This window comes from Orbicella franksi, chromosome 1, assembly GCF_964199315.1.
Source record: "Orbicella franksi chromosome 1, jaOrbFran1.1, whole genome shotgun sequence".
Taxonomy (NCBI): Eukaryota; Metazoa; Cnidaria; class Anthozoa; order Scleractinia; family Merulinidae; genus Orbicella; species Orbicella franksi.
Window position 1 is genome coordinate 29,857,440 of NC_138145.1, and position 26,592 is coordinate 29,884,031.

General features: G+C 38.4%; 3 protein-coding genes across 4 annotated transcripts in view; 2 read left to right on the forward strand and 1 right to left on the reverse strand.

Annotated features, from left to right (window-relative positions):
* LOC145502185 (uncharacterized) overlaps positions 1-2,851 on the forward strand; it is a 5,477-nt gene extending 2,626 nt beyond the window's left edge. Inside the window, exon 1 of the mRNA XM_081481449.1 lies at positions 1-2,851. This exon is cut by the window's left edge and continues 2,626 nt beyond it. The gene's annotated coding sequence lies outside the window, so the exon portion shown is untranslated.
* LOC145502172 (putative serine incorporator) overlaps positions 1-7,037 on the reverse strand; it is a 19,850-nt gene extending 12,813 nt beyond the window's left edge. For both annotated transcript variants that reach the window (XR_014051294.1, XM_081481441.1), the window contains exons 1-6: positions 6,899-7,037; positions 5,741-5,908; positions 5,046-5,224; positions 3,328-3,407; positions 2,991-3,084; positions 2,838-2,881 (exon numbers count right to left, since the gene is read on the reverse strand). Coding sequence is in view for 1 of the 2 variants with exons in the window: in XM_081481441.1 (XP_081337567.1) it covers positions 2,838-2,881; positions 2,991-3,084; positions 3,328-3,407; positions 5,046-5,224; positions 5,741-5,908; positions 6,899-6,928 (595 nt within the window). In the remaining variant the exon portion in view is untranslated. The remainder of the gene's footprint in view (positions 1-2,837; positions 2,882-2,990; positions 3,085-3,327; positions 3,408-5,045; positions 5,225-5,740; positions 5,909-6,898) is intronic.
* A 402-nt stretch (positions 7,038-7,439) lies between these two features.
* LOC145502156 (N-alpha-acetyltransferase 35, NatC auxiliary subunit-like) lies at positions 7,440-26,098 on the forward strand. Its single transcript, XM_081481429.1, has 30 exons — positions 7,440-7,481; positions 7,795-7,932; positions 8,075-8,148; positions 8,666-8,728; positions 9,220-9,253; positions 10,013-10,124; positions 10,256-10,330; positions 11,783-11,875; positions 12,483-12,557; positions 13,696-13,762; positions 13,841-13,884; positions 13,979-14,032; positions 14,605-14,694; positions 15,280-15,397; positions 16,768-16,856; positions 17,276-17,359; positions 18,397-18,456; positions 18,950-19,044; positions 19,376-19,442; positions 19,979-20,077; positions 20,458-20,511; positions 20,786-20,910; positions 21,406-21,488; positions 21,828-21,875; positions 22,170-22,252; positions 22,670-22,735; positions 23,153-23,263; positions 23,935-24,018; positions 25,455-25,535; positions 25,900-26,098. Exons 2-30 carry the CDS (start codon positions 7,871-7,873, stop codon positions 25,957-25,959), a joined length of 2,250 nt encoding a protein of 749 aa, XP_081337555.1. The 5' UTR covers positions 7,440-7,481; positions 7,795-7,870; the 3' UTR covers positions 25,960-26,098.
* Positions 26,099-26,592: the final 494 nt, after the last annotated feature.

The window sequence follows — 26,592 nt, forward strand, 5'->3', positions numbered from 1 at the left end:
CCCAGCAAATCAGTGCTCACCCCCTCCCATAGTCTAACATTTTTGGGTTTCATTCTTAATTCATTGGAAATGACAGTTTCTTAACTCAGGAAAAAATTCAAAAGACCACTGGGGCATGCAGTGACCTTCTGAACATGGTTAACCCTCCCATTCTTGAGGTTGCCGAGGTAATTGGTATCCTAGTGTCTAATTTCCCTGGTGTTGAGCTCGGCCCACTCCATTATCGTGCGCTGGAACATGACAAGACTAGCGCCCTCACAGCTACTGCGGGTAACTATGAGGCCTCCTTGCATCTTTCCAATACATCAGTTGAGGAATTGCAGTGGTGGGTATCACACATACCACATACTAAATGACACATCACATGGTTTGCCAAGTGTGATCATACAGTCTGATGCATCAAAAAAGGAGTGGGGCACAGTATTTGAGGGCCAAGAAATTGGAGGAAGGTGGATTGCCTCTGAAGCCTCTAGACATATAAATAGCCTTAAATTAGAGGCAGCATTTTTTGCCCTCAGTTCATTTGGAGACAAGATTACAGGGGTCCACATTCAACTGCACCTTGATAACACTACTGCAGCTGCATATATTAATAACATGGGTGGTTCAAAATCTCTAGAGCTCAATTGCCTGGCAAAAAAATGTGGGATTGGTCCACACAGCGGGATAATTGGATTTCCACTGTTCATCTAGGGTTGATGCCCAGTCCTGCAATTTCTCTGATAAGCATGAGTGGACCTTGAATAGCAGTGTGTTTGAGGACATCTTATCCCAGTACCCTGAACTTAATATTGATTTGTTTGCCACCAGGCTTAATCATAAGTTGCCTCCATGCTGCTCCTGGAAACCAGATCCAGGTTGCTCATATATTGACGCCTTTTCAGTTAACTGGGGTACTTATAAATTTTATGCATTCCCTCCATTTAGTCTCATTCCATGTTGCCTGCAGAAGATCCCACAGGATCGAGCCAAGGGAATACTGGTAGTACCCTTATGGCCAACACAGTCATGGTTTCTGATTGTTCTTCAACTGCTTTACAACCAAACATGGATACTTCCCCCAGACAAAAGACTGCTCTCACATCCAACACAGTTGCCACATCCACTATGGAAGAAGCTAAACCTGATGGTGTGTCCACTCTCCGGAACTCCTTCCGACAATTTAACATTTCTCCAGAGGTCACAGGCATCATTATGGCCTCATGGCAATCAGATACTCAAAAACAACACAAAATTTACCTCAAAAAATGGCTCTCGTTTTGTCGTGAAAGGGAAGTCGATTACTGTTCACCACCAATCAGTGATGCACTAGAATTTCTTATGGGATTGTACGCTCGAGGTCTTGGTCACTCTACCCTGAACACTGCATGTTCTGCATTGTCTTCCATCCTTCATATCTCTGACTGTCATAATTTTGGCTCTCACCCATTGGTTATCTGATTTATGAAAGGAGTCTTCCAGACACGTAAGCCAAAACCAAAGTATGATGACACATGGGATGCTTCTAAAGTTCTAAGCTATCTTAGAATGTTACATCCTGTAAAGGAATTGCCATTGAAAGATTTGACACTGAAAGTACTTATGTTGCTGTTACTAGTCACTGGCCAGAGGGGACAATCAATACAACTAATGACTCTTTCAGCTATGAAGCTCACAGAATCAGTATGTCAATTCCAAATACTTAGCCATACCAAAACGAGTAAACCAGGACACTCATCGACAAGTATCACAATCTCTGAAGTTGAGCAAGATCGCAGAATCTGCCCCCTGACTGCTCTAAAAGAGTATCTGGATTGCACTCAAAGCCTTCGAAATGGTGAAAAGTGCTCATTCATCAGTTCTGTAAAACCACACCGAGCAGTCTCAAGGGACACAATTTTACGATGGGCTAAGGGTGTGCTTGAAAGCTCTGGGATTGACTCTCACAAGTTCTCCCCCCACAGTACAAGAGCAGCTGCCACATCCAGAGCAAAGCAGAAGGATGTTCCCCTGGATTTTATTTTGGCACATGTAGGCTGGCGCTCAGCTAAGACTTTTCAGAAGTTTTATGATAAGCCTGTTATACCTGCCAACAATATAATGGCATCTGCCATTTTGTCACAGTAATTAATTCTTTACCTTAAAGTACCTGAGGGCAGACTTGTTGTTGCCATCATAGTTTTCGTCTTTTCATTGTATTCTTTGTTGTTGTTACAGTTATCCCTTTGTTAGCCCAGTCATACACCATGTTTTGATGTAGGTGGATTATAGAATAAATACAATGGTTGTTATATCCACACAAATCTTGTTTTTTGCGTGGGTGTTCCAAGGCTTAAGTCTCATGGGATCTCCTGTCTTTTAGTCACGTGATAGAATAGTAAAATTAAATGAAACTTACCTTAAGTTGAAGTTTGATTGAAATTCTATCACGTGACGTAGAGAGGGAGGAGGTCACATGCCCACCCTTTGCTCCCTCCCAGTCACGAAATTATCCTGTGGAATACATACTGCAGTATCCATTTGGACTAGTATGGGTTGAACATGTTCTTACTTGTCACACCCTACTTCTTTAAAAAATGATCTAGCACATGCGCTGTGCTATCTCATGTGATCTCCTCCCTCTCTACGTCATGTGATAGAATTTCAATCAAACTTCAACTTATGGTAAGTTTTGTTTAATTTTACTTTTAACATGAAGCTAAATTTATTTAGATAGCAATGCTATCCAAGAAAGAAAACCAACTAAGGCAGGTTTTCTTTCTCATTACCGTCTTTTAAAATCAAATGTTCTCTTTAAATGTATAATCTATTAATACACATGTATCCAATGAACTAAGCACTTGTAATCCTAAACTTACCACTATACCAAGCCTTGTTGCTGCCCTCTTCAGCATTTGATGTCCTGAAAGGAAGTAATTAAATAATGCAAACTTAAGGACAAGGATGAGTACATAATTAGATAATTATATTGTACTGGGAATAATTAAGTGACAAACAGTACAACACCATACCAAATCTCATTCCAAGTGTGTGCAAAGTCAATCAACAAAACTAATTGAATCAGAATGAACAGGAAAGCACCAATGAAACCAATGTAGAGCAATACTGCAAAATAAGAACAGACAGAAAAAACTGTAGGACAAATCTGCATTTATGCAGAGTGTTTGAGATGACTTAACAGCTTCACCAACATGAAATAAACCACAAAAAGACATTGTTGACATGAAACATTGCTGATTACTAAATATCTCCAGCTCACAAATGACAAATATTGTGCTTGCTGTTGGTTAAATGATTACTTGTAATGACAAATTGTTTGATGATATGAGCAAAATCTTTCAAACTCACCTAATCCAAATGCCCCGCGGGGAATGAAGAAAGCTGCTACCCACAATGCTACTAGCATAAGAAATTTCAGGCCCCAAAACCTTTTAACAAGCAAAACAAATTCAACATAGCTGATGACATCTGACCAAATAATAACATTGTTTATGTGTGACAATGATCATAACTGAAGGACAGGTCCTCTACTGATTGGGGACGCCTACATCTACTTAATATGAGTCACAAACTATGGATGAATGAATGCAGACTTTCAATACATTTATCTTATATTTAGAGGAGTTTAAAGAGGTGAAGAGGGAGGGGTGCAAATGACGATGGACAGTTTCTGGCTTGAAAAAACAGGACATGGGTGTCAGAGCATAGGTGCTGTCATTTCCTACTCAAAAGAAAGGGGAGGGAGGTTGATTTTCTATCATCAACTGTTCAGGGGTTACATTGATTTTTTTTTAGCAAAAACTGAGGGGGAGCTACATTCTAACATCTAACCATAATCAAACACTAGCCATTACAATTTGCATTATTGGCACTTGATCAATAGCAACAGAACTTGTCAGGTGGAAAAATCTAACATGCCAGCAGCAAATCTAAAGAGTTACAATGGTTTATGGGTCTCTAGACAGGTTGGCTCCAGAATATCTAAGTTCTAAATTCGAGAGACAAGAAACCGCACATAACCTAAGGGACTCTGAGAAAAAACTAAATGTTCCATTGCCACGTACAAACTATTATAAAAATAGCTATAGCTATAGTGGCACCATTCTTTGGAACAGTCTTCCTTGTGACTTAATATAAGACGGGGATCTACCTGAATTTAAGTGAAATTTTAAGAAGTTTAAAGACAGCTGAACGTGCCCCAAAAGGGCACCCCAGGTCGGTGGACAACTGTTTGGTGTGTGCCTACATATTCCTAACTTCAAATTCTAATTTTAAAACAACATCAAATCTTCTATTTTTTTTATTTCCATAAATTTTACTAATCGTTTGAGAAAAACTATTTATTCCCAAATATACCCAAAAATCACCATAAAATTTACAAAAACAGCCCAAAACATAGATATGTGGGATGAGCTAAGAGATTTTTGACTATTTGAAATGTGAACAACATATTTGCGTTAAAACCATAATATCCAGCCAAAATACAGCCTTCATGTTAACCCTTGCCTTAAGGGAAGCAGAGTCCCTGAGGCAGTTAAAACACCTACTCAAAGGAGATGTATAAGGCAAATATATTTGTAGTTTTAGCTGATGAATTTTTTACCGAATTTTTTAAAACTCTGACATCCATAATAAAACAACTAGATACTGTGATCTTAATTGAAGCTGTCCTCGTTACAACAGATGCACGGAAGGTGGCCAGATGTTTACCATAAGAGCAATCCAAGAATGGAACAAGCTTAATGTCGATCTTAAGTGTAGTCTAAGCACATTAAGCATTTTAAAGGATCACTTTTTAAATCAATTTTAAAAAATCAATTTACTACTCAATCATTTATTAATATCTAGCAGTTTTACATTTTTACTACTTAGATATTGTAAATTAGTCATATTTGTAGGTTGTACATAGTGATTTTAATTAATTTCCTTTTTGTGTTTATTTCGAGGGCCAATAGTTTATCAGTTTTGTTACTGTCAAATGTTACCCTCTACAATAAAGCCTACTACTACTACTACTGCTGTACTTTGTTGAAATAAAGATTATGTATGCATGTATGTATACTCACCCATTATTCAGTCCTCCTCTGCAGTCCTTGCTGGAGCTGACCCCAAGGTTTAAGATTGTAAACAAAAAGAAGAATGCTGCCATTCCAAAACATATTCTGTAAACTGCCAGGTACCCGACCAACAGATCACAGTTAGGACCTGCATTGGCTGCCTGACAGGCTTCATCGAAGAATGGAACCTAAAGTTATGGCAATAGAAAGAATGCAAACAAAAAAAATTAGAAATACAAAATGTGCCAAGGACAACTTTTCCTAGAGTAAAATTAACTTTATAGGAAAATTAATATGGCACACAATCAAAACCTTGATAAACAATCCGACTTACATTATTTTCAAAAAGAGAGTATCATTATACCATTTGAATGAACAACATTGCATTTGTACAAAAATTACTGGAGATATATTTTTTCGAAAGATCTAATTGTGACACTTCAGACAATGAACATTATGCAAGTGACTTGCTGATGTGCACTCAAACACAGAACACTTCCTAGCAGGCTTCATATGGATGGAGCTTTCAGTACGGAGGTTATTGAAATACTCAGTGATTACTAAGTACACTTTAAAACAAAGGAAAGATGATCAATGTTGAAGATGAAAAAATTGAAGAACCTCTCAGTTTCAGGTTATATTTACCATAAATGTGTAGGGTCCTACAGCTAGCTTAAAACACATGACAGTATGTATACATGTACCTTTTCTACCATGGCATCTTGTATCCCTGATGATAACATCACACAAGAGATTATGGTGCCCAGCAGAAGAAACACTGTATAGACAATCCTGGTAGACGTGGAACTGCGACATGATGGACAGCATGCACAGCAACAGCTAGCAGCTGCCGGGCAGCAGCAACAGGCAAACTAAATGAAAGACAAAAATGAATATAAAGTTACTGAGGTAGTTGTCTTTTCTTTTTGCAAGTTTGTAAACTTAAGAAAAAAAAAAAAAAAAGAACAAGAATCATAGAGACCAACATTTCTCAATACAGACTAGATTAAACAAGGCAGCTCAACAGACTACCCCCAGGGGCAATGGCATCGGACATTTTGAATTTCAGTTGGTCCAATTCCCATCCTCTAGGACAAAAACAGTGTTCAAATGCTCCGTATTAGGATCATGCTGCATGATCAAATATGCCCCAACCCCCAGCATATACATGCGAAAAAGAAGTAGTGGAGGAAAAAAACTCACCCCTGAATGATGACCACATTTAGCTTGCACTGTGCCAAGAATAGTTTATTTTTTTATACATTATTAATTTCATCCAATGATGTCAAGTTCCTGCCCCCAGGGTGCATCGGCTGGTCAAATGCCCAGGGTATGCCCGGGGGATGTTGATGATTTTATTTGACGACTACATTGCCCGTATACATGAACACTATACTTCTGGGTGGTGAAATGTACTGTGAGAGTGAAAGTATCAGGAGTGTTCTACAAATCCTACAAATTTAAACGAATGGGGTGTCTTGTATTCTTAAATGAGATTGAGACACGTAAGGCCTATTGCTTGTTTAAAGCCTGAATTTTCTATTTGAAAAAGCTAAATCAAGTACGCAAAGGTTTGAGCCCCTACAGGCTTAAGCTTAATTATAAAGCTTTAACTAGCGTGCTTCAACTGCAGGTGCTAAAACGTATTGACTTTGAACACTTACGCAAGCCTTTGCATGATAATTCTAACACGTCAAAAAAGTTATAGCTTCAAAATAAGCTCAACACAGGTAACACAGATACAGTATCGACCAGAAGACACTCTGAGAGGACATTAGCTAGAGCAAACATTTGCAGTTTCCCGAAGTCATCGATGAAGATCAAGAAATGGGTTAGCTTGTAAACAGGAAAGTTCTTCTTACCGACGCAAGTGTACAGACAATCGAACCCATTTTCTGTAAGACACAGCCTCAGTTGTTTCTGAAATGAAGTAAACAATTCAGAGGCGAATATTTTTATGACAACAATTCTAAGTTAAGCACAACAAAACTTTTCCGTCTTCGCTAACCTCGTTCCCAGGGTCCTTTCTATACCTCGAGAAAGACGAGAGAGGTAGAGAGAGGACCCTGGGAACGAGGTTGCCCCTTCGCACGAGCGAATAGTGACTCGTCACAGATGGGACTCATCACCCCGATCAATACCGATTACGAATCGATTGTTACCCAAAGACAATGTTCGTAGATGCTGGACTGGACTTCAAGATATCGAGATAGGGAATCGATGAGTGTGTTTTTACAAATAAGCATTTTCCTCTGAGGTAAAGATTCGTAGTAATAGCCCAGCAGAGCAAGTCTTAATTTTTTATGGCAAGTCGGAAATAAATTGAAGTCACTGGTGACACCACGGTATAGAGTGGAGTAGCGTAGCGTTGCATGGCAGAGAATGAGTCAGTCAGTACAGCGGGCGGTGTGAAGTGTGATTCAACCAAATTCGAACTGACCACAGGTAGGTGAGAGTTTCTAACTTCTCTCTCACAATCACCCCAAAAAGTTTTCCCTGATCAGCACCTTAACTCTCCTTAACCCGCGAATTCGCAACCGTCGACTCGTCGTGGGTCATCACGCAACGGTCGGGAGGGAGCGTTGCGTGACGACCCCAAACAACAGCTACTTCTAAGTAGGATGTGCGATGAGCTCCGCTTATGAAACGCAGTGTTCGTCTTGAAAACTATTCGAAAAGTTTTACCCAGAGAAAGGGAAGAAAAGAAAATATTATTTCCAGGCGTTTCCAGGAGAATAATTTTTCCTTTCTTACTCAGTAAGTCCCAGTACCCTGCTGGTTTCAAGATTGCATTGGGACTGGGATTAAATTAAAAACGACAAACAATTTTCAAGATGGCGGACAGTGAGGCGCTCCATAGCAGCTCTCCAAATGAGACAGACGACGTTGAAAATAGGTTGGTGATGGAGTGCCGTGTTTTGTGTTTCTAAATATTCTTCCTAGTGCGTAATATTTTTTAATTTTTTCTCGGCTGATTCACGATGCATTGTTTTGGAGTTTACAATAAGCTTTTTTTGCACGCTCATACAAATTTGCAGCGACGAGTTGTCAGCTCTCACGAGTGAAGTTGTCAGTGGCGTAGAATCCATCACCAAAACGCTTTCAAAGTTGGGTGAGTAGTCACTTTAGCTTTAATTGGTTTAAGAACCCAAAACCCTGGGGAGCAATTAAGACTTGACAATATCCAAATTGACAAGTCGCACTGTATATGTGTGCGTGTTGTCAAGCACATGTCGCGATCAAAGAGAACGATCGTCAAATAGTACCGTTGAGTACGTGTAGCATGCAATAAGATTTAAGGAAATGTTTATCAATTGGGAAAATCACTATTTAAACTTGGACTGAAATATGTAATGCTTCACATTCAGTTTCGTGTTGTCGAGGCATTATGCACCTCATAGCACAAGAAGGACTGTGATGACGACGACGACGATGATGATGATGATGATGACGATGATCACAAAAACTACGATTGTTACAAGTCAAAAATAATTTAATACCCAGAAAGATGCTTCTCATCTCCAAAGATTTAACTCAACTCTTATTTTAAGAGACAAGACATTCATCTTGAAAAGAGGCTAGCCAGAACTGTATGAATGATGACCTGTAATTACAATCTGTTTTTCTAGGAGCTAATGAGCCCCAGTATAACTGGGTGGATATTTCAGATAACTTTACAGCAGCTGCATCCGGTAAGACAAAATTCATGACTGATTCTATATGACTTTCCATTGTTTTTTGGAGGTGGTGTGGCCTGGTAGTTAGGGCACTGGATTTGTAATCTGAAGGTCGTGGTCTGTGCAGTTGTTTTTTTTAGATTTTACTAACTTGAGACTGTTGATAGAGGTCATTGAGTAGGCAAGCTTTCAATATAACAATTCTTTTTGGAATTATAGTAGTTTTATTGGATGTGAGAGCTGTGGATAGTTTTGCTTTTCATGCAATTTGAGTGTGTTTGCATCCCAATTTCAACAGTTATGCATTCAGGCATTACCTAAGTCTAAAGGTGCCTGTATGCCCTACATGTACAGTAGTGTCAACAGCAATAACAATATAAGAGATAACAAGAACACAAAGGTTAACTGGTACACATTCTAACCTAGAGAAAGCCATGTAACAATATTGGGTTCAGATCTTCATAAGTTGAAATGCCTTATGGGTTTAACTTGTTTTACTCTCACAGAGCTGAAACTTGGTGAGCTTGTACATGATAACATGTAAGTAATAACTTACAATGCAGCGTGCCACACTTTAAGTCTGTCCTTTCCAAACAAGGACTGTTCAGAACAAGTTAATGTCCCAGACATACATTTTGATCTTAAAGCAGCTTGCAATAATTTTCTTCTTGAACTCAGTTATGTTGCAAGTTCACATACATCTCTCGTTAGACAGGCAAAATTATCCTTCCTCTGCCTGAAAAAGGGTAGCAAAGGTGGGGTTGTGATCCTGTTTCATGCAGAAATGTTAGCAAAATTTGTGTGTCACATATACTTTTAGCTAATTTTAACAATGGTTTTTATTCATAAATTTACAAATCACATTTGTCCTTTGTCTACTTTTCATTATCACACACTAATTTTTTCCGTCATAGCGTGCCATGCATAAATCCTTTGCTGCCCTCTGACATTCAGCTTTATAAATTATTAGTAATTTACAGTAAGCAGTGGTACAGAGTTTATACATGTACATGTAGTGTCCTTAAGTAAGTGTTTGATCCTTCAGTTCTACTACCATGCAGAAAGTCATTTCACTCAATGGCGATCATCGTTAGTGTAATTTTTGTGGTCAAATCTTGTACAAATGTCATACATTGTTCAAATCTTGTACAAATTAAAAAGTATGTTTATTATTACAGGCAAAAATTGTGTGAAGTAACCTGATTTACATGATAATTTCTGAAACCAGCTGAAGATAAAACTTTTAATTGCTAATTAATCCAGATAGATTTGTAATTTGTTGATTGTTTGTTCATACAGATTTGGCTTGTTTGAAGCCATGTCAGCTATAGAAATGATGGACCCTAAAATGGATGCAGGAATGTTGTGTAACAAAGCCAAGAAAGTTCTTCAATTTGAGCCAGCAGTTAAGGCAAGTAGAATAATTAGGATATTTACTTGATGTGTAGGCTTTTGCAGTCCTACTGTAAGCTACCATTACAAAAAAATTAAAATTGAGCTGGTGCTATTTAATAATTATTTTGTTTGTTTTTGGTCTGGTAGGCTGGCCTAGTGAAAATTAAAGATCTATCTCCTGATGAGCTTATAGGTATCATGGATGAATTGTTAGCTTGCTTGGTAAGTTCTTATTAAATCAATTTATTAACTAGGTAGTTAAAGCAATTTCTCAACCCATTCAATATCCAATTGATAATAAATTGAATCCAATAACCAGTTTGTCAGTTGGCTTGTCTTTCTGTTCATTTGTCTGTTGCAGCTAGCTACTGTTCATTTATCAGTCAGACAGTGAACTATATATGATATATACATGTATCAGTCAGTAATAAGAGTAATAAATCACTTTCAGTGCAATGTTCAGTTGATTTGCTCATTCTTGATTGAGCAAGTCTGTTATTCTGCCATATGTAGACACATCTGTCAGTCCATCTGTTCATCATTCAGCGGTCGGTCAGTTAGTCTCCTCCACAGCTGTTTTTTTGGGATGTCACACAATGCTCCCCCCCAAAGAAATGGCTGCTCACATCCGAACAACATTCCTTTCACGAAATTAGCCAATCACTGCTTCCGTTCCATTTTCAAGAATGTTTTTGCACCAAATTCGCCCTTTGAAACTTGTCCAATCAGAGAATGTTTTTTATCTTTGTATCCCATCGTGGGAGATGTCACAAATGAACATACAGATTTCCGGCTTTTGTTTAGGGACGCTGAAAAATACAGATGACGCTTGAACGAGCTTTCTATGTTACTGAAGACTCTTCAAAGTTCAAGCTAATTATTAGAAGCTTTCAACTCAAAAAATTATTGTGGAGAAGGAAGATATCTATTTTAACTTAATACAGGAACCAGGAAATCAAGTAGCTTCACTCGAATTGTTGACAGCGAGTTCTGAATGCCGCTTTTTCCTCCTGATTACAATCTGTAGGAAGCGTTTAGCCCTTGATTGATGCTTACAATTTGACATTTCGAGAAAATATATATTCTCTCATTAGCTGAACATAGCGATGAGCACATGAAGCACTTGTACTTAGGGCTTTCATTTACATTTGTTTTCATCCGTCATGATCGTAGCCTGCGAACACCACCTATTTCTGGCGACGTGCAGTGTGAAACAAAAGCCAGAAAGCCTTTGCATGTTCGCACCACAGACCTTTTCGCGCGAAAGTTTACGTCATTAACACTTTGCTATTATTTGATTGGTCTGTTCAACAGAGCACAAACAAACCACAAACACAAAAGGAAAAGAATGTGGTTCGGATGTGAGCAGCCGTTTCTTTGGGGGGAGCGTTGCGTGACATCCAAAAAAAACGGCTGCGGAGGAGACTATCGGTCAGTCAGTCAATCTGCCCGTCTGTCTGTCTGTCTGTCTGTCTGTCCGTCTGTCCATCTGTCCATCTGTCAAGTACAATGTATGCTGGTAGGCAATCAGTAAATGTAATTCTTCCTTTCGAGTTTTCAGTCAGCTGTTTCTGTAAAGAACCAATTAAAAACCATTCTTCTTTAGAATAGAACAGTGGAAATGTAAAAGTCATTTATTGTATAATTTTAATTTTCCTGCTGCCATGAATACAGGTGACATGGCTTGATGGACATTCGTTGGTCCAGACAGTGTTCACATGTTTGTACATGCATAACCCATTCATCATTGAGGATCCATGTCTCAAGGTAATAATATGTTTGCAATTTAATTGTCTTATAGATTGCTCTTGAGTGTGGCTATAACTGGAAAGTATTTATTAAGTTACTTTGTCCACCAATAATTATTAAATGTATCTGGTATTATAATAGTAATAGATGTCCAACAGTAGCAATTAAATGTAGACATGATGATGGATGCGAATGCAGCCATAACACAACTGGAAAATAAAACCTGAAAAAAGAGATAGCCTGAAAATTTTTTCAGGTCTTTTTTCCAGTAGTGTTATGGCTGCATTTGTATCCATCATCATGTCTGCATTTAATTGCAACTGTTGGACATCTGTTACTATGGAATTTAAATACTTGAGCCGAGTATTACGTCCACTGAACATAAAGGGCCAACCCAAACACGACTGCTCTGATGTGGCTTTGATAGCTCAGTTGGGAGAGCATTGCACCAGTAATGCAAAGGTCAGGGTAGGAATCCAGTTCAGAGCCTGAAAATTTTTTCAGGTCTTTTTTTCAGTGGTGTTATGGCTGCATTGTCATCCATCATCCTGTCTGTATTTGGTATCATTAGTACCAGTAATTTGTAAATGATTAATTTATAATATTAATATTATTGTATTTTCAGGCATTCTGTATAGCTATCTTGAAGTCATGTGATACCATCAAGTCTATTGTAAACAGAGCTCAAGTATTTGAGGAGGCAAGACTGATTTGTTGAATGATACTGCAGTAATGTTTATGTCTGGTTTTGTAGGTTAATAAGGATGGGTTGCAAAGCCACCCCTGTATATGCCCTTGGCTGTTCATAAACCTATCATCATTTTACATCTAAATTATTTATATTGATTCTACGCTCCATGTATTTCCTTTCAGATGATTTAGTCAGAGTTTCAGTAAATACACTAATTATTATAGGTGTAGAAAATGTAAATTGAGACTTTCAAATTTGGAGTTAACAGTCAGTTGAATTTCAGACTTGTAGAGGGTTATGATAATGCAGCTTAAATTGACCATCTTTTCTCTTTTTGCCAAAAAATCATTGCATTCCCATACTAATTCTTATACAGTCAAAACTCTCCATATGGACACCTCTCTAATATGGACACCTCTCTAATACGGACAGTTTCCTATGTACTGACAAAATTCTCATACATTTCCTCTAAAAAACCTCCATAATCGGATCCCCTCTAAAATGGACAACGGACACAAAATCTTGGCCTCAGGGAGCAAGTTCTTACAAATTTAACCTCTTTATTACGGCCACTCCAGGGACAAGGTGTCAATAATTTGCGGTATGTACCATTTCCTGTTGGCGGTTTCACAAACATTGACACTTAATCATTTAGTCATACCAATACCAGAACATATAAAAATGTTAGTTTCAAAACTTACAATATTATTACAAACGCAGATACAATACAGTGTAATCGAAAATACTGTTCCAAAATTCGTATGTACAGCATGTAACTGAGAAGAACAATAAAGTTATTATAATCAACTTAGATCCAGAAATTCACAAGAGACTCACTTTTGGGCCTGATTTTAGTTACTAAACACTCTAAACTGTCAGTGAAGACTTAAAAGTGTCATCATCATAGTGTCCTCTCCCATACGGACACCTCTGTAATGCAGACACTTAGCGCTGTCCCTTCGGTGTCCGTATTAGAGAGGTTTGACTGTACATCAAGTCATTGTAACACAATACCACTCAATAGCAAGAGTCACTTTCATGTTCCCTTACCACTGAGTTTCTAAGTATTGATGAAATCATAAGTGTTCTTATCAGTCAAAAAGGTCTGGAGAAATCTATTTATTAGGAACCAATTAACTCTTTGTAGGAAGATTTTCAAGCAATGACATATGGATTTAAAATGGCAACTCAAGTAACAGAGACAAGAGCAGCAGGTTGGTGTTTTAATAGAAAAACCCCTGAACATTACACAATATTATTTAATTAATCACTGTTATGTTGCTTTCTATTAGGTATGCTTAAAGAAGCAGAAGATGAAGTGGGCAGAAAAGTGAAGGTATACATAAGTTATATTATACTATCAGTTAATCCTGTGTTACCTCAATCCTTTACAGTCTCTGTTCTAACTTATTTCCTTATATTTTCCTCAGCCTCTGAAAACAACACTGAGAGAGGAACCAAACTGTGATTCTGAGTTGCTGCAGGTACAAATATCATTACTGTCTAGTGTGTGCAATTACATGTAAACATCACTGAATAGTAAAGTCAATGTTGGTAATCAAGACCAAATTGAGTTTGCAGGCATGACCGCAGCCCAATACCACATGTGACTCCCATATTCAGCATCTGTCAATCAGGCATGTTTTTTCTTGCACTGCGAATCTTCACAGTTGGCCTATTCTGAGAAGGCTGCAAGTTGTCATTTAATATCCCTAAGCAAGGGGCGGAAATTGGTGAGCACCCATTTAGCTCTGTGCTGCAGCCCTACCAGGAAGGAAACTTATTGTTACTCTGCTGGACTGGGTTGATTCAGTCCCAGGATATTATGCCAGTAACCATTGCATGACTTGCAATACAGGCATGAGACACCCCTTAGCATGGCACCATGTGCGGAGGCCTCTCATCTGGTGAATCTTGCAGTCAGTGGGTTTTGGTCTGAGCCTTGCCAGTACACTCCCTGCTATACTTTTGGTAACACACGATGAGTCTGAGGACACTTAACTGCATGCCTGATCATTAACCTTGATTATTCTATTTCCTACTGTATTCCTTGCAGAGCCAAGTCAAGAGATATGAAGCTGTTTTAGCAAGATTAAAGTTCTACAGATCATTTTACCTCACCCTTGTTGCTCTTGAAAAGACAGAGGTGAGATGAATACAATAGTTACATGTATTTGCACATGTACACCATTTTGTTTTCTAAGTCAAGCCATATATGACAGGGTTTTTTATGTAAGAGACAACTTTCTTGGCCAAATTAGAGTCATGCATTCAGTTGTTGCCCCTCCCACGGGCAGGACACTGAGCTTTTCGCAATAAATTGCTAGTATGGGATATGCCTTGGGTTGATGTCTGGAGTTACAAATTACATGTACTTGTAATAATGGCTGAATGTAATGCCTGGCTAAACAGAGGTGAAAGTGGTTGTAAGTGGAACTTACCTATGGACTTGTAGTAGGTGGCCAAGGAGACTCACAAATTTACTGTTAAGAGTATGCAAGTTGCAAAACGAAAAGTCAGTGACGCACTCTGATCAAGCTTTTGGCAGCTTAACATGTGACACCAAGATATGTGCAAATTCAATTTCAAGAAATGCATCAACTCTCAAGTCCCTCTGGTCAGGCCTTACAGCTTTATCAGGTTTTTGCTTAGAACAAATTTCTTTTGCCAAATTAAAATACAGCAAAATTTTTCAAGTTACTTAATAATGTGCTTCTTTGAATCATGCTAGGGTTCAGGTGTACCCACTGCCAAGCAGTTGTTAAACACTGCCCTAACTCTATTTGAACCTATTAGGAAGACTGTTGGATTAGGTATCCAACCCATACCAACTGATGATAATAGACAAGGTAAACAAAATTCTTCATACTTAACAACTGATTTACACTTAGGAGTTGAGAATTATTAGAGTCATTGAGTTGATGTAAGCGGGAAGTTTGGAGAACCCAAAAGAAGCATCAACTAGGCTAGCTATATAAAATATAATTTAAAAAAAAAAAAAATAACCAGAATATACAGGAATTAGCAGCAGCACTATTCCTCAACAGTTTCCAGATCAAATTAGATCAACAATTTCCAAATTGTTTGTAAATGTTGATTTTAACAATGCTGCAATTCGATTCTTGTAGATGCCAAGATCAGAAAATCCTTATCACTTCTTTCCCTAGAACAGAAATATCCTCAAGATGCTTCTTTCCTTATCCTGGGAGGAAAGCAGCAACGTTTGATAGTTAGTCATATACTTGATACCACAAATGTTAGATTCAGATTCAGATGTTTCTTATTTGCTCTATTTACAAATCTTGTACTACTTATATTTCTTTTTATATTTATATCTATGTATTTTTTTTCTCTTTCTACCTCTTCTTTTATTCATTTTTCCTACAACCGATTTAAAGTGTAATAATTCTTGTAACTCAGTTCGTTTAGTTTATACTATTTTGAGTAGTTTTTTTGCTTATTTAAGTTTAATGTATTCTTTTGCTGAATGATATTCTATGTATTGTGGGAGGCGCGGTGGCCTCATGGTTAGTGCGGTCGTCTCCAGATCGAGTGGTCTGGGTTCAAGCCCTGGCCGGGGACATTGTGTTGTGTTCTTGGACAAGACACTTTACTCTCACAGTGCCTCTCTCCACTCAGGTGTATAAATGGGTACCGGCGAACTTAATGCTGGCGGTAACCCTGTGATGGACTAGCATCGCATCCAGGGGGGAGTAGAAATACTCCTAGTCACTTCATGCTACAGAAACCGGGATAAGCTCCGGCCTGATGGGCCACTTGGCTCGCACGCAGACTTTACCTTTACCTTACCTTTTATTCTATTTATTATGCAAAATAAAATGGTTGTTGTTGTTGTTGATGATGATGAAATTATAACATCTACAAGGAAAACATAGAAATGGAAAAAAGGAAAAATGTACATCTAAAACCATATAAAGATGTGCTCAGTGACTTGAACTTTCAAGTTAGTGGGTCACCCACGAAAAAAACTGACAAGAAATATATTATTACAAAAAAAGTAATACAAAAAAAGAGCAAACCAAAGCAAACCAAAGTTTGCTAGCTACACGTAAGAACCACTAGGATCAAAACAAACAAGTGATTAGGCTATCACTCCTCTCTGTATTCTCTTAAGTTTGTGTTTCTTATTTATGTCCAAGTTGAAGACCATATAGGTTTATACTGCAGTGATACTTAGTTGGTTTGGATGCCATTGTAGGTGGTATAATGGGCTTTGAACCACTTGTCAATCAGAGGCTTTTACCACCATCCTTCCCACGCTACACTGCTATCTTTGGCCGCCCCCAGGTAAGCGAGCATGTGCATTTAATGATAATTATTTATTCAACAATTATTGACGAAATACCAGCCTATTTTGCCCCTACCCTTGGGGCCACAGAATTCAATCAAATAAGTCAGTAGTTATGGAAAACTTGCTGCTGAGCGGTTTTTTTGGTGAGCTTCTAGTTAGAGGCAAATGCATTTTTGACTATAAACAGAGAGGCAATATAATGAATGACACTAGAACTAGCCATAACCTCAAACCAACCTTTTTCAAAGATGTTTTGGGCTCTTCAAGTTTCACAAATGTTCATTCTCAAAGGTTATATTACTTGCAGAGACTGGTTAATGCACATGTACATTGTAAAGAGAGATATTACATAGTCACATGTGCAATCATTGATGCAGTGTTTTGATGTGTTTTTTTTTTCTTTTCTTGTTATCAGGCTATTGACTATACTGAAGCAATGGTCAAACGATTTCTCCACATCTGTGATGTAGTAAACTATGGATCTCTTCATATTATTATCGTATGTAAAGCTTTCAATTTCTTCTGAATTATTTGGTTGCTGAACAAGAAATGCCATTTTAAAATCTCAAGGGTGCAGATTTTGAAGAAATACTTTTTCAAATTCATTAATAATTCATCAAGTTTAAACAAAGGAAATCATGACCGTGACGGTGTTTGGATATGTGATGTTGATTAGCATAGATTTTTACGATTTTAATTCTCCGTTTTCTCCTTAGTTTTAGTTTTGATTGAGAAGATATGTCAAACACTCAAGACAGTGTTTGACCATATTTCCATATACCTCGAAGTTTGTCAAAAATACTCTGTTACGCGTCGTATTTTCAACTCTCTTCTCGGTGTTTGAAAATGTGGTCAAACACTGTCTTTTGCGTTTGATATATTACAGTAAGCCATATCTGTATAGCCTTCTAAGCAAATATTCTTTGGTCTTGTTGTTGTTGAGTGATTTGTCTTAATTGCCCTTGATGTCATGCCTTCTGGAGACCACATGCCCAAGGAGTGTTTGCATAGGGTGTAAGGCCATATTTGTAAAATAGCTTTCAACCAAACAGGGATTAAAAAAATAGCACTTTATACTGGTGCTTTTAATGAAACAAATGTAAACCCTGCAAGAAAATGACATAGTAGGAGTGTAACATTTGTATCTTTCCTCTATGTTAGAATGTCCAAGGTGTATGTTGCTAGTTTGAGAATCAGATTTAAGCTGGTCTAGAATGTTCTAAAAAGTGAAATAAAACATTTGAAACACTAACTGTACATAATGTATAGTATTGTAACCTGCGTGGATAACAGCAGCTTTCACATCAACTGCCAACAGTTAATAACAGAGATCGGTTCCTGAACATATGACTTGTACACTGCAAGTCTACACACAGAAAAGCCCGCCCCCCTCCCACAACAAAACACGAGTCTTCTTTTCATACCCTTGCATTACAAAAATAGCCCGATAAGCCACCAAAGTGTATGAAGAAATTGTGATTGAATATAGCTATAATACAATGGTTCAAAAAAGTATCAATTGCATTCTCTTTGCAGGACTTTATTTCTGAGTTCAGTAAGAAGCGTCCTTGTGTTTTAACACGATCTTATTTACAGGTATTTTGATTGTTTGAAGAATTTTCCTTCTTATTCGGCATGTGAAGGTATTACCTTTGAATTTTTCAGTATGCTTTGGAATATGGTGTTAATCAGTTTTTGAGTTTTTTCATCGTTGCCTGTTCACAATTTTGTAACAACCAGAACATATTTAAAGGAGCTACATCACGGTTTGTGCATATTGAAAAGTTTAGCTTCAATTTTTCAAATTCGTCGTTTGTAATCTGTGTCAATCTTCTCCATCCTTAGCCATCCTTGTTCCTTTATGGTTTATCATTATCTCTTTGGTGTTTTTCTATCTTATTAAACTGTTATTTTCAGGTTTCCTACCATTTAAAGGTAATTTTGTATGTGTCCAAAATAACTCAAAATACCGTGACTGAGCTCCTTTAATAGACAACTATCGAAGTAAGGGCATAGTTTTCACAATCAGCTAACATGTTGTTGAAGGTGTTTGCGTATTTGTAGTAAGTTCTGTTTTTATTCTGTACAGCTCCTAGTGTGGCAGAACAATAATCTCTTGGGAAAAGCTGACACAATAAGAGATGCTATTAGAGCATTTAACAGTCCACCATCAATTGCTGAGAAGTAAGGCGCTTTATTTAGCTTGCTACTGATATGCCATTTGTAGAATTAATGTCTCATTCTTTTGAACGTTGTGTGATAGCTTTTATCAAAATCTTATATAGTGGTATGGTAGCATTGTGTACCAACCTTTATTAAGAACTCATAAAAACGTTGAAAATGTACAATTTTAAATGTGACGAGATTCTAATTTGGCTGTAAAAGTCAATTCATTTTGTAGATCTTCCTTTCTCTTTGTACTTGATAGCTTGAATACTAAGTATTAAAAATAAGAGACAACATCTTAGGGGTCTGTTTTAATGATCGACTGATCTTTGTTTTTTGATCGTTACAGGTCCTCTCTCAGTTCTAATCCCAAAGCTAATGACCTTGCTGAGAGCTTTATTAGCAGAGCTGCCAGGGTAAGTGTGAAGATAAAAACAGGACTCAGAGAGAAAATGACTACAGTAGCAAAATCAGCCAATCACAACGTCCGAATTACCCTATTTGTAGACCTGGTAAAATCCGTAGGAAATCCTTGGAAGCCAGTCACAGGGTCCGGGTGGGGTTCAGTACTGTAATCTCAGTCATCAGTTCAATTTTTGTTGATTTCCCAGTGCTTTATCAGCTAAAATTTAAAACCATTTCTCAGCTATCAGCGAGCAAAGTTTGCAGAGCTCTGATCTTAGCTATCAGTGAACAAACGCTTTTCAGCCGACAGTTACAATTTTGACCAATCTTTAGCTATCAATTCAGACCCTCCTATACGGCTTTCTCTACAGACCGATGTAAGAAATTGTTATTATGATTTGCTCCTGCGATAACTTTGCACCTTCTAGATTTTTCTGCACGTTCTTGAATTTCAGTCTTAGAGGACGTTTCCCCGGAAGAAATATCTCGGTTTCTGCGGTTTTTGAAATAGGACATGTAAAGGTTAATTGATGTAGTTGTTTTTCAGCCAGTGAAATCCATTATCCACGCTCTTGGTCACAATCGTGCTCGACAGAGGGACAAGTTAGCTCATATCTTGGAGGAGTTTGCTGCTTTGCAAGACGAAGTAAGAGACTTCACTTCAATCAGTAGATACTTCAAATGATGTACCTCTTTAGTTAGAAAATGTCCTCGAGGATAAAGACCTAATGGAAGTTCAAATGGAAACCATTAAAGATGTGACGAAATTGCTCAGTAGAGCTTTTAAAAAGGTTATATCTGTTGCAAGCATGCTAACTGGAGGGGGTGCTAGTTCTTTGCAGATTACCCTCCCCTCCCTTTCCTTTGCATTATGTCAGATGCCCTCAACAATTCCCTCAGCAATGGCTCAGCAAAGTAAAATGTTTTGCCCAAGAACACAGTCGAGTCAAATCAGCCTTAAACAAGACCAAGATGTAGATTTTGAAAGTCTGCAAAACTGCTTTTTAAACGTGTGCCCCATTTTAGGCAGACAAAGTCGACGCACAGCTTCATACACTGCTAATCAAGGTCGAACCTCAGGTAAGTAAAGAATGTTTACTATAACTAAAGTTTACAATGTACGTGATTGTATATTTAACCTGAATTTTAACCCGTTCCTCTGGTCGCGTATTCCTGCACTGGGAAGTGATTGGTTACATCTCACACTCATGTTTGAAATAACGTTCTATCTCGAGCGTTTTGACTTCTTTACTTCAGTACTCTGTTTCTTAATTGAGCTTAAACAATAGTAGAAACACAAGCTCCTATTTTGTGTTGAGTGGGAGATAATAGATTTTGTTCTTTGGTTTTGCAGCGTCAACACTTTGCGTGTTTCGGTTCGTGGGTGTTATACCACACACTGAACATCATGATTCAATATCTGTTGTCTGGATTTGAACTAGAGCTGTACAGTCCACATGAGTATCACTATGTGTTTTGGTAAGCTAACTCAGTCACAAATTTGTCTTATAATCCATGAAATAATTTTGCTCGCACGCGATGCACGTGAACTGAAAATGCGTCACGTAACTGCTTTTTGCGGATAATATTTGAAGGAAAACAAACAATAACCACCATGTGACTTAAAATATGCTCGGATCTTTGTCCTTGGACATGAACCTCGAAGCTCGGAGTTTTCCTCGAGGGTCGTCGGAAAACTGTTCCAGCTAAAAGTGAGAAATAGCCTATTCCGATCCTTAGCGTTTGAGGAACGACAAGGATTTAAGTTCAAAAAAGTCGTCCTAGCTGCTTTTTTTCATACAAATCGTCGAAAAAAGGTCCGGGATAAGAGTGAATTTGCTGCTTGAAAATTGTAGAAGTTGGTTTTTCTCATTATTGAATCCGAGTGGCAATTAAGAGATTAAAGAAATAACTTAATGGGTTCGATGTATTTCATAATTTGCTGTATTCATGAACTTTCTTTGCCCATCGTAGGTACCTGGACTTTTTGTTTGGTTGGCACATGACGTGCCTCAATCGCGCTGAGAAGTTACTGCAGGCTCAAGAAACCGCTTTAGGTACCTGTCTGTCGGCCTGTCTGTATGTCTGTCTGATAGTCCGACTGTCTGTCTGTCTCGTTTCTCTCCTGTGTGTCTTAGTCTCAGCGTTAATCTGTTCTAGATTTACTGAGGATTGATAGCCTGTAGTTCAACCGAGATCGCGCGCAAAAATTTCGAAGTTGCACCGTATTGTTCGCTCTACTGTTTGTTTCTAGCCTTGACTCCTGTATTATACGATCTCTTTTGTTTTGTCTCTTGTTCTATATTAACATAACTTAAGTAGTTAAGTTGTGGTTCTACAAATACTGTTATGTAGAGTTAACACCTGTTTTGAGCATGATCTGATTTTTCCTACAGAGCAAAAAAGTGGGCGAAGTGGAAAGAAAAACAAAAAGAAAAAGAAAGGTGAGAAAGTGCAACATACTGTTTTATTTCAGATTCTCTCCAGTTTAAAAACTTGTTTGATGTGAATGACAGCAGTGAGCGAAGAAGAATCAATACTGCATATTTCTACACTATTTCCATATTAATTTGGATTCCGAAAACGTGGTATATTCGTCATTCCAGTTTCGTGGGTACAACGCTTTATCCTCAGGACTATGGGAGGGTAGAGTAGAGTAGGCAGATAGGGGAACCAAGAATGGAGAGAAGGACTGAGGACTATGACGACATTGCATTTTTTTCTTTGTTCATTGATAGCAAGTGAAAAAGCTATTCAGGAGCACCAAGGAATGTGGCACTTGTATCAAGGAATGAGACATTTATGTCAGGGATACCTCAGGGTAATTACACAGCCATATTTCCTCTTTCCGTTCAATATTCTGAGTCTTTTCTCCACTTACCGTGCTGATAAAACTCTCGTAAAATCCGGATAGGTACTGTAGAGCGGTTGTAATCGAACTAGTGGTCTTACCGAACTAGTAGTGGTCAGGCCCAGGTTGTTAAAAAGGTGGATTACGCTATCCGCTGGGTAAATCATTTTCCAGCGGATAGCGTGGTTTGCTTTGTTAACACGTATCCACCGGATGGTGAATTATCCGGTGGATAGCGTTATCCACCTTTCGAACAACCCGGACCTGAAATTCTGTAGGGTAAATGATTAAAGCTGGCGGTAAAACTAATCGTAGCACCAACACGTAATTTACATAGTATGATGAATGAAAACACTGCCTTTACTCATAATACTTTTCTCGTGCCAGGCTATTGAAGGGTTTGAACTACAAGATAAGACAAGGAAACCTGCGGATAAGTTTGGTTCCGAACAGGTATGAGCTTACTGTTACTGTAGTTGTCATTTAGTTCTCACGTGAAAAATATGCAGAACGGCTTGTACTGTACTGCGAGATACTCACACCTTTACCCTGTTTCGCACCCAAAAAACAGTGGCGCGGAAAGGAGCGTTGTAATTTAAATTTCAGTCCTCAGAGCTGAATGACTGGAAATTATAAGTTGGATCGACGCATATAATTGGTAAAATATTACCCTTGGTATAATTTGATATTTTCCTTTGTTTCACACACATTATAATATATTACCATACACCAGAGCAAAGAAAACTACAAAATTGTACCACGGGTAAAACACATATGCTACGACCCTTTCTTGAGAAATTAAGGCCTCTATTGTGCTGTTTGACTGTGCGAACTCACTAACAGTGATATGTGTGCCGTTTCTTGTTACAGCTGCGATTTGAGCGTCGTTTCCTGCCATTTCAAGCAGTGGATACACCTCAACCGATGTACTACCAACACTACAAAGAGTACAGTAACATGTCCAAGATGAACATGTCACAGGTCAGAATTGAAATGCTGCAACGGCTCTGAATAATGCAGGGTTACAGGGGAAAACCGTTTTGCTCTACTGTGAGGATTCCTACAGTCTTAAAATTGCTCTAGTGCTATTGGTTTGATTCTTATTAGTGACTAAGCATTGTAATTAAACAAAAACTAATTGACTCGCACGGGCTAACTGGGAGCGTACTTCCTTTGCAATTATGAACACTGAAGTTTATAAGAAAAAATTCATGCACAGCAAAAACTGCTGAAGTGCTTTCTATCATCCGGTTCCTTTGAATGACTCTTAAAAAAATTATTGCTCAAGCTATTGCCCACGAAAAAAACTCATGCGCAACCTAAAGAAGAAAAAAAAATTCATGCCCCAGAAAATTACCCACTTCCACCCCCCCCCCCCCCCGGCCGGCCTACAAGAAAATATATGGTCCGTCCCAAAGTAAGTTTATATTGGGCCCTTGTAGCCGCCGGCGGATTTCACTGTTGCCCCAGTCTCCCAATTTTTTTTTTTTCTGTTTTGGGGTGGAGGCCTGGAAAGAAATACCAGGATATACTGGTGTTGACTGCTGTATTTTGGTTGGGTTCAGACGGTTTCAGAGATTTCAAGGTCTAACGGACTCGGCTTCGTCTAATGAAATAATTGAGCTGGAGGTTTTGCTATGTCTATATTACAGAGTACGGACCTGTTTGTGATGGCGTCGAATTCCTTCCAGCAAGCAAAATCGATCTTTGAAGTGGTGAACAATGTACATAACGAAGTGAGTAATCGCCAAAAAACTGTTTTCATTTGGTTAGTGCTTTTGTTTGTAAACATTGCGTAATACTTAAAGAGTGAGAACTGTTACTATTAACTTCACCCACTCCCTAAATACCTCTTACTAACCGAGTTCGAGGGCCGTACTGTAAGTTACGGACCGAGTTTTTCCCCATCGATTTATGGCCCAAGCGCGAGTGCATAAATCGATGGGGAAAACGAGGATCCGTAACTTACAGTACGGACCGAGAAAACGAGGTTAATAACTATGATTATATCTCTACTGTGTGTCTGACGGGCTCAGGAACGATTTCTATTCACGCGGAACGGCTACAAATTCTGACGCACCTCGAAAGCAAAACGACTCCATTTGAAATCATCGTTGAGTGACTCTTAAGTCGTTAGTAGGTTTTAATGCACATTTTTAGAAGTAAAAGAAAGTTTTAAACTTTTACTTGCTTAAAAAAAAACTTAAGAACACTTGGCGATAAATCACGAAACATTTTGGCAACAAACACAGCTTTAAATTTTAGCGGGCGGTACAGGAGAATACGGCCCGCTAAATCGACCAATCACAGCGCGCATACTAACTGAGAGATATAATAAGCCTTGTTACGAAACACGCAGCATCATGCAGAACTACAGTAGAATTTCAAAAGTAACGGCCCCCGTTGCTTAAAAAACGTTTGTACGGTACTTCATAGTCGCTTCAGAGAAAGCGAACGCGTAACACATGAAATAAGAAAAGTTTACTAACTACCCACACAAAGCAGACTGTATTAAAATAAAAGGCCGCGAATGTTGGTGCTGTATTTCGAAGGTAATGCTCGCATTATATCGCAATGTAATACTATTATATCGTTTATAATACGTTTTTTTTATTGTAGTTGAGTGCTTATCTTTACAAGGCCGCTAATTTCGGGTGGGCCGTTACTTTAGGAAAGTTAAAAGTTACCATTACTTTCGGGGATCCGTTGTTTTCGGGGGGGGGGGGGGGACATTACTTTCGGGATTCTACGGGTATCATAAAAAAAAAGTATCCCAAAAAAGTAGCTGATGGAAGTGAAAAAGGAAATTGATTTTTTGCCTCGCACCGTTTGATGTTCATTACAGTTGTTTTCTGTAGGACAATGCATGCACAAATTAATAAATATCTAGCTTGAGTACTGTCGAAATAAGAAATAACTCTCTAGACTACAGTTTTACTTAATCCAGGAAACAGACGGTATTCGTATTCTTGCAATGGAGGCTCATGCGGGGGATATCATTAAAAAGAGATAAATGTCATTTGCATTTGAAAAGACCCCCCTCATTAGCCTCACTTGCAAGCTAGTTCCAGTCCGATACCGAGAATGCAAATATGGTCGATTTAATCGTTCTTAGTTAATCGTTCAATATGCCTTGCGATATTGCTGACACGTGTCTGTATATTTTCGGCAGGTTGCTTTGTTGCTCAAAGTGACAAAGACAAATCTTGTCGTCACCAAGCTTGCGGCTGGAGGTCACAAACGCGATTCTAAGGTACGCTTTTAACAGCTTGGGAAGTAAAAATAAAAGGGTAGAGATAAAGAAACTTCATTTATGTACGGTTTGTGTTTTAAGGTGTGTGTGTGTTGTGGAGTCGTTTGTACTGACGAAATAAATAATTCAAAGCTGAAGAATTACAGCCGGAATGAGGCTTTAAGCAAAATTTTTAGTTCATTGCGGGTAATAACGAAGGAGACATGGGCTTTCAAAAACTGTAGAAAAGCTAAAGAGGTCCCATATATTGTAAAATTTCTAATTTTAAGACCACGTCACAGAAATGTCTAGTGAGAGACAGTTAACGTGGCCAAATTTACTTATACTAGAGTCAGTGTAATTGCTTTGTTGGTTTTGTTCTTAGAATCCTCCAGAGTTTGACTTCCAATGTCACCGAGCCTTTCCAATCATAAAACTGAAGTGACGCCGACCGCGACGAGAAGAAAGATAACTTGCCATCTTAACTTCAGGCGTGGTTGTGTGAGTCATCATAATTCGTGGCATTTCATTTGTTTCCTATGTAACTGGAACTTATGAGACCTGAAGAATTCACAGAACGGAAATACCATCGGCTTTCAATCTCAAGCGAAAACGAATGCAGTTTCTTTTTGCCCGGTTAAATTGTCATGTAAAAAAATAAAGCTTATTTAATAACGTCTTGCCTTTGTCCAGTTTTACCTCATCTAGTCAATATTGCTGTTTGTTTGTCTGTCTGTCTGTCTGTCTGTCTGATTGACTGTGCGTAAATTACCTGGCCAGGCAGACAGTCGACCATTCATTGAGTCGTAGTCAGCCATCAAGTGAGGCAGTCTGTTGGTCAGTCAGTCATTTATTCAGACAGAAGCTAGAGAGACAGTCATTCAGTGAGTCAGTCACTCAGAGAATCAGTAAGTAAATCGTTCGGCCGGTAAGTCGTCGGTTGGTCGGTCAGTCAGTCAGTCGGTCAAACAGTTATTCATTGAGTTACTCTCGGCCATTCAATCAGATGGTCCGATGCTCAGTGAGTCATTTATTCAGACAAGTGCCAGTAACACAGTCGGACAGTCACCCGGTCAGT